This window comes from Dryobates pubescens, chromosome 36, assembly GCF_014839835.1.
Source record: "Dryobates pubescens isolate bDryPub1 chromosome 36, bDryPub1.pri, whole genome shotgun sequence".
Lineage (NCBI taxonomy): Eukaryota > Metazoa > Chordata > Aves > Piciformes > Picidae > Dryobates > Dryobates pubescens.
In genome coordinates, this window is record NC_071647.1 from 7,627,822 (window position 1) to 7,635,964 (window position 8,143).

General features: G+C 50.4%; 1 protein-coding gene across 1 annotated transcript; it reads right to left on the reverse strand.

Moving 5' to 3' along the window:
- Nucleotides 1-408: 408 nt before the first annotated feature.
- On the reverse strand, nt 409-2,182 carry LOC104296837 (feather keratin Cos1-2). Its single transcript, XM_009896695.2, has 2 exons — nt 2,159-2,182; nt 409-738 (listed from the first exon to the last, which is right to left on the reverse strand). The coding sequence occupies exons 1-2, from the start codon at nt 2,180-2,182 to the stop codon at nt 409-411; spliced, it is 354 nt and encodes a 117-aa protein (XP_009894997.2).
- Between the last annotated feature and the right edge of the window lie 5,961 nt (nt 2,183-8,143).

Here is an 8,143-nt window from a genome sequence, read left to right on the forward strand (position 1 = left end):
CAAAATCCCTTCAGGGAGTCCCAGCCTCCCTTTCCTCCACCTTTTGCCCTGAGCAGAGTAGAGGGGTCACCCGAGGAAGGAAGGAGGATGCTTAGGCACAGGCTCAGATGCAGTACAACTTTAATGAGTCTAGAGAAGAAAAGGAGGTGGCTCATAGGGATCACCATGGACTTCACCCACCAAAGTGGGGTGGGGCTGTTGCAGAATGTCCATTTGCCTGGTCTGCAGATGAAGTGAGGCCAACAGCCAGGCTGCTGGCATTAAGAGGTCTCAAATATGCTGGCATTGGGTGACAGAGACAGTAAAAGGAGATAGGAGATTGGATGAAGGCAACAATGGCCTGAAGCTCTATCTTCTGTTCAGCATCATGTTTTGAGGTCTTGGACAATCTTGTGCTGGGACTTTGTTCTAGCAGGGGCGGCAGGGTCTGCAGCAGTAGCGGTTGGTGATGCAGGAGAGGTCAAAGCCCCCAGAGCTGATGGGCACTCCCTCAGAGCTGAGGATGCTGCCAACAGCAGCAGAGGTGGAGGAGCCCACAGCAGTGTTCTGAGGGAAGGAGCTGAGGATGGGTCCAGGCAGGGTCACCACCACAGCAGGAGGCTGGATGGCAATGGTGGAGTCCTGGCACCTCACACAGCAGGGCTCATTGCAGCTGTTGGCCAGTGGGGTTGGGCCACAGGGCTGGCAGCAGGGCTGGCAGGGCTTGCAGCAGGACATGTCTTGGGGCTGGAGGTACACCTAGGAGAGAGAAGAAGGAAGGAGAAAATGGGGACAGAAGAGGAGCAGCCATGAACCCAACCACAGCAGGCACAAGTTTCCTCTTTATTTCTTTCCTGCATACACAGCCTAACTCAATATGAGACACCTGAACTAAGTCCCAGCCTCTCTCTTCTAAAGATTACTTCACCTCTTCCTTCTCAGAGGTGAAGTAATTCCCAGTCCTGGGAATGACAGCCCTTATCAGAAGACATACGTTGAGAAGAGTCCTGATGTTGAAGGAGGAGCAGAGGCTTCAGACTCACCTGGTTCCCAAGGAGGAGGAGATGAGAGAAATGTATGAGAGAGCAGAGAGTTGACCTGCCTTTTATAGCAGTGCTGCAGTGCCTTGGGCCCAGAGGCAGCTTTGTGGAAGGAAGAATTCTGTGAGCAGCTCATGACAAATGCAAACCATCCCAGCTGGTGGGATTGCCTGTCTTTGTTTCCCGCTTTGATGCTGCTTCATTTCCTATATTCTGTCACATGCTTTCCCATTGGAAGGCTTGAAGTTTGGGGATGAGTACCACAAGGGTTTCCAGGGCAGACACATGTCATTGCAGTCAGGAGACTCATCTCAGGTGCTTGTGGCATCCCATGCATGCAGGTGATGTCCACCTGGGTCATTCCTGAGGGCTTGTTTGTGGACCAGGTGTCAGGAGATGGGCACTGCTCTAACCTTTACCTCTTGTTCCCCTACCTCTCTCTGATGGCCATTCAGGGTTCCACACAGGTGGGCTTCTGCTGGGAGGTTCTGATCCAACTGCAGCACTAACAGTGCTCTCAGAACTATTTTGCTGGGCTCAGCTCCTCCCCTCCTTGTGTAGTCTCTGAGGGAATATGACCCAACCATAGAATGGCTTGGGTCAGAAGGGACATTAAAGATCATCTAGTTCCAATGCCCCCTACAATGGACAGGGACACCTCCTACTAGGTTTCCCAAAGCCTCACCCAGCCTGTCCCTAAACCCTGTGGATGAGGCATCCATAACTTCTCTGGGCAACCTGCTTCAGTGTCTCACCATCCACACAGTAAAGAGCTTTTTCCTAATGTCCAATCTAAATATACCCTGCTCTAGTTTCAAGCCATTCTCCATTGTCCTGTTATCACAGGCTCTTCTAGAAAGTACCTCCTCAGCTCTTCTGTAGCCCTGTTCAGGTGTTGGAAGGCTGATCTAAGGTTTCCCCAGAGCCTTCTCCAGGCTGAACAGACCAAACTCTCTCAGCTTGTTCTCACAGGAGAGGTGCTCAAGCCCACTGGTCATCTTCATGGCTTCTTCTGGACCTTTGCAACAGATCCATGTGCTTGTGCTGGGGGCTTTAAACCTGGATGCAGTATTCCAAGTGAGGTCTCACCAGAGCAGAGTAGAGGGACAAAATTACATCCCTTGACCTTCTGGCCACACATCTTTTGATGCATCCCAGGACATGGTTGGCTTTTTGGGCTGCCAGTGCACATTGCTAGATCATGTTGAGTTTTCTACCTACTGACAACCCCAAGTCCTTCTCCTTCAGACTACTCTCCAGCCATTCCCTTCCCAGCCTTTATTTGTGCTTATATTGCCCCAGCCCAGGTGTAGGACCTTGAAATTCATAAGGTTTGTGTCAGCTCAGCTCTGAAGCTTGTCCAGGTCCCTTGGGTCCCATCTCATCCCTTTAGCATGTCAGCCAGACCACACAGCATTTGTAATCCACAAACTTGTTGAGAGTGCACTGATGCAACAAAGATGTTAAACAGCACCAGAATCACTAGCCATCCCTAAAGAATGGCACTTGTCACAGGGAATGACAGGAGCAGGACTGGGGCCTGGTTTTGCCTGTGACTGTATGAATCCTGTTCCACCAGAGTGGTTCCCAGCATCTCCTCAGCAGAGGCCACCACTGCTGATGTTTTCTTGGCTTTCTGTGAGCACACAGATTGTTGCAGTTCCATGCAGGCAGGCAGGCGCACATACGTGTCATTCTACACTTGTGAGACCTGCATCATTGTGACATGGATATATCTGCCCTGTTTATATTTCTCTCCAGTCTGTTCTCACTTACTTGTTACCAGACTCCACCACTGGTTAGGCAGCACTTTATCAGAAAGACAGGGGTATGGTGGAAGGGCTGCAGAAACCTTGCTTGTGACATCTGGGAGCCTAGGAATCAGATCTGATCATGCCCTGCTGTCCCATCATCCCTTCTTCTCTCCAAATTTTACATGGGATCATTTATGACCCTTAGTCCAAGCTTCTCTTCCTTTCCTTCTTCCCTGTCCTATGGTAGATTCCACATCACTGCTCTGGGCTGTGAGCAGTCACAGAGGACTGAAGGCAGGACATGCTGAGAGCCTGAGGGAATGGGGCCTTAGGAGAAGAAAGCTGAAGGGAGACCTTGTGGCTGTCCACATGCTGTGAGGATGTGAAAAAGATGGAGGTAGGTTCTTCACTGTCCTGGTTAAAGCAGTCTGCTCACACAAGCAAGGCTCACACACACAGACTGGGAGCAAAGGAAACAAAAATCTCCTCTGGGTTTGGCTAAGGAGAGGTTAATGAAACACCAAAACATACAACTCCATGTGAACAAGCAAAGGAGCAAGCCAGCAAAGACAATCAGCAAATGAACCAGCAATATGAAAAGGACAACATCCAATCCTGCAGCCAGCAAAGCGGAAGAGACCCATAACCCAAACCAGAAACTGAAAGAAAGCCCTGGAAGCAGGAAGTGCCACAGATTACAGTCTGAACTCCAAGCCCCATGATGCTTTGCTCCAGCCAGCAGTTTTGTTACAACACTGGCATTATGTCAGCATGGTATTGAATACTGCCCCTCAGATTCAACTGGCTGAAGCAGGATGTTCCCAAACGGCACAGTGGTAGGAGGGGAGGCAGTGAAGGCACTTTGGAACCTGGAAAATTCTGTTCAGGGCTTAGAAGGCTTGAGCTTACTTTTTGAGGTTGTGCAGGTTCCAGCCTTGGAATGTGTCCAGGACCTGGGCACTGAGCTGTCCAGCCTGATCTAATGAGACCTGTTCTGAATAGGGCCTCAGAGTATCTGATCTCCGGGGTGATTTAAGAGGCAAAAGCCTTCATTTTTCTGCATTTGCCTTTCTTCTGAGTGTGGAGCCTGAGATGGGAGTGCTCTGGTCCCTTGCTCTCCAACCTGGGGGCATAGGAGAACAAGCTGCAGCCAGCTCTGACTGATGCACTCCCCAAAGATTTTGGAGACAGGACAGCTTGGTTTGGATGAGGTTGAGTGCATCTTGGAACCATCCACATCTCCTTTCCTCTCTGAGGGTGTACAGTCTTCTGTGCCCGGAAAGATCATGGAGCAGATCCTCCTGGAGGCACTACTGACTCAGAAGAATAGTGAAGAGGTGATTGGGAACAGTCAGCATGGCTTCACCAAGGGCAAATCCTGCCTGACAAACCTGGTGGCCTTCTCTGAACAGGTGACAACATTAATAGCTGAGGGGCAAGCAACTGATGTCGTTTGCCTGGAGCTGAGCAAAGCCTTCGATGCTGTCCCGCACCACATCCCGGTCTCCAAGCTGGTGACACATGGGTTTGATGGGTGGACCACTAGATGGGTAAAGAACTGGCTTGATGGCTGCACCCAAAGAGTGGCTGTCCATGGGTCCATGTCCCAGTGGAGGCCAGGGACAAGTGGAGTCCCTCAGGGATCAGTCCTGGGACCAGGCTTGTTCAACATCTTTGTGGGTGCCATGGACACTGGCATTGAGTGCACCCTCAGCAAGTTTGCTGACACCAAGCTGTGTGGTGCAGCAGACAGGCTGGAGGGAAGGGATCCATCCAGAGGGACCTGGACAGGCTGGAGAGGTGGGCACAAGCCAACCTCAGGAGGTTCAACAGGACCAAGGGCAGGGTCCTGCATGTGGGTCAAGGCAATCCCAGGCCAGCACAAATCCAGGCTGGGCAGTGACTGGCTGGAAAGCAGCCCTGAGGAGAGAGACTTGGGGGTGCTGGTGGACGAGAGGCTCAACAGGAGCTCTCAGTGTGCACTTGCAGCCTGGAAAGCCAATCAGATCCTGGGCTGCATCAAGAGAAGTGTGGCCAGCAGGTCAAGGGAGGTGATTCTCCCCCTCTGCTCAGCTCTGGGGAGACCCCACCTGGAGTACTGTCTCCAGTTCTGGAGCCCCTATTACAAGAGGGACATGGACATGCTGGAAGGTGTCCAGAGAAGGACCACAAGCATGAGCAGAGGGTTGGAGCACCTCTCCTATGAGGACAGACTGAAGGAGTTGGGGCTGTTCAGTCTGGAGAAGAGAAGGCTCCAAGGTGACCTCATTGTAGCCTTCCAGTATCTGAAGGGGGCCTGCAAGAAGGCTGGGGAGGGACTTCTCAGGATGTCAGGTAGTGATAGGACTAGGGGGAATGGAATGAAGCTGGAGGTGGGGAGATTCAGGCTGGACATGAGGAGAAAGTTCTTCCCCATGAGAGTGGTGAAGCCCTGGAATGGGTTGTCCAGGGAGGTGGTTGGGGCCCTGTCCCTGGAGGTGTTTAAGCCCAGGGTGGATGAGGCTCTGGCCAGCCTGATCTAGTGTGAGGTGTCCCTGCCCATGGCAGAGGGGCTGGAACTAGATGATCCTTGTGGTCCCTTCCAACCCTGACTGATACTATGACACTATGAAATGCAGCTGCTGCTGTTGACAATGATGATACCAACTGTTATTATTGCAGAAACTGAAGAACACTCTTTGAGTCAAGTTATGGTTGGAGCCTGGCTCCCCTCTCAGGATGCAGGTTTTCCTGCTACAAGAAGGGACACAGCCAAATGCTCCAGGTGGCTGCAATGGAGCATCAGTCCACTGGGCTATCAGTCCAGGAGGAGGCCCATCCCACCATGGGGAATCCAGAGCCAACAGGATCTGGATGTGGGGATTGGAACTATGAAGATCTAAGTCCCCTTTAAGAGATCAGGCAGGTAACAAAAAAGTGTTGTGCTTGGAAGTTCAAAGCTGTGGGTTGAACCTTTTTGGTATTTCTCGAAAGGAGGCAGCTGTCTGTGACTGCCCTGACCTTTCAGATGACTGAAAGAATGTGTGCTTGTGTTGTAGTTTGAGCTGGGTGCCCCCCTGGTGCATTCACTTCCTGTGTCCAGAAGGAAATTGTGTATTTCCTACCATAATTCTTTGCACCACTATAAGATCCAGTGCGGAGTCTGGCACTTTCTCTTTCCTTCCCTCTCCGAGACTTGGTAACTGGGGGAGAGATCTCCAGGCCATGGGCCTGACTGGGCCCAAGGCCACAGGGGGATGGGCAGTCTCAGGCCTGGCCAGCTGAGACTAGCCCAGCAGAGGGAGGGGGAAGAAGGAGCCCTGGGGGTTTTGGATGCACCCTCAGGTGGGGATGGGATCTTTCTTTGTCACTGCGCTTTGGGTTTTCTGTAACATTCACTGCTTTCTATTTAAACTTTCATCACTTTTGCAATCCGTTTGCCTGAGTCGTTATTTCTGCCTGTGGTGGGGAGGGGATCTGCCCCAACCCATTACAGCTTGTTAAAATGACTTAATTGACTGAGCTCTCGTTCTTGTATCTTTGCCCATATGTTACATCAACCAGTTTGGGATGTATATGTAAGGCTCTCAGAAGTGTTAATAAACTGTCTTCAATTATCGCTCCGGAGTCCATGAAAAATCCACTGTGACATCTGGATAGAAAGATCTGGCTGCAGAAACAAGACTTGATACTGGTGGAGGCAGGAGCATAGCAGGGGCACTGCAGGTGTGCTGAGCAGCAGCTTTTTCTCCTCCCCATGGCAGTGGCTGTGCCCCTGGCAGAGTCATTTCCAGCAGCTCTGCTCTCGTGGGGCTCTGGCTAGGACCTGTGGCCTTTGGAGTCTCTCTTACACAGAGGATCGGTCTCAGCATGCGCCTCGCCTATCTCCTCCTGGCTGCCTTCCTGAGGCAACCACAGGGTAAGCACTGCCTTGCACTGCAAGCATGGTTCCTCTTCTGTCCATGCACCCTCATCCCCTCAGCAGATCTCTGCAATTTCTCTTGAATTATGGACCAGTGTCAAGAACCCTCAGCTCACATGGGTGGTTTTTCAAAACAGCTTCTGATGAATCAAATATCTGTATTTATACAATTACATAAATTATCTATTAAAAATAATGTATATAATTATATTAAATCTGTTAATTATAATACTGAAGAACTCACCTATGAGAGGAGATTTTACATGTCAGTAGATGGTCACCTTAGTGCAGTCATTAGCACAGGCACAAAGAAATTTCTCTTGCACAAGCTCAGGTGACCAAGCGTTCCCTTTGGGGCAGCTCATTCTTTGTTACCATTTCTCTACAAAGCCCAATGCGTCTCTGGGCAGCTGAGCTGGCTGTGGTTAGACACCTGGCACCTGATCCTGCAGAACAGAAATAAAGACAAATCTCTCCACTCAGTGAGTTGATTGGTGTCTGGCAGCCTGGGTGAAGAACTCTGATTTAGGGACAAAAACAACAGCCCAACTTCAAAAAAAGAGCACCCATCCTGTGGCTGAAGCTGGAACATGCAGCACAGTCTGCAAGCTGCTGACACTGAGGTTAGGCCATGAGGCTGTCAGGTCTTCATCACAATAACAATTAATAACACCTGGCCCAAACACCTGCACACACTGTTTTTCTGCAGAGGGAGTGCTCTCAAATTTGGGTTAATGTCAGGAGATTGTCTTCCCATTTCCTGTAGCTTCAAAGAACATCTGACTTCAGAGGAACCTGTCATGACTATTCTGTCCATCCTGCTGCATTCCTGACCTGGAAGCCCTGGGGCCTTTCCTCCCAGTTGTCAGAAGAAGCCTTCACTGGGGTGTGGGCCTGGCACAACCCTGGAAATGAAAAGGCAGCAGGGCAGGAAATGAAAGCACAGCCATGTCCTTAGCTGTGATGCTTTGCATTCAAGATGAGCTTGTGCAAAAATTATTACCTCTGCCAAGGTGCCTCTGGTCCTGAAGTAGTGAAGGGCAGCTATGAAAGACATCTCTGCTCTCTCATGCACTTTTTTTGCATTCTAGCCTTTGGGAACCAGGTGATTCTGAAGCCTGTTTTGCTCCTCTTCCATAATGAGATCTCCCTTCAATGCACCTCTCACCTGTTTTGTTTGGGCTCAGAGAGCTTTTCATGAGAGAAGGAAGCAAGGATGATTTCTGCTTAGGGAAGGAACATGCTGTGGTGGCTTCTGGTTTATATACTAGGAGAGAGGTTTCTTGGGTCAGGCTGCTCTTTGTAAGGCACTGGCTGAATGAAGCAGTGAAGATGGTTTGCTCCTGGCAGAACCTTCATCTTCTCAGATATTGATGCCTTGGGTCAAAAATCATGAATTGTTTAATGGTAGCAAGATTTTCTTTAATCTGTAAAGGTAGATCTGGCCAGGCTCTAGCTTCACAGATAGA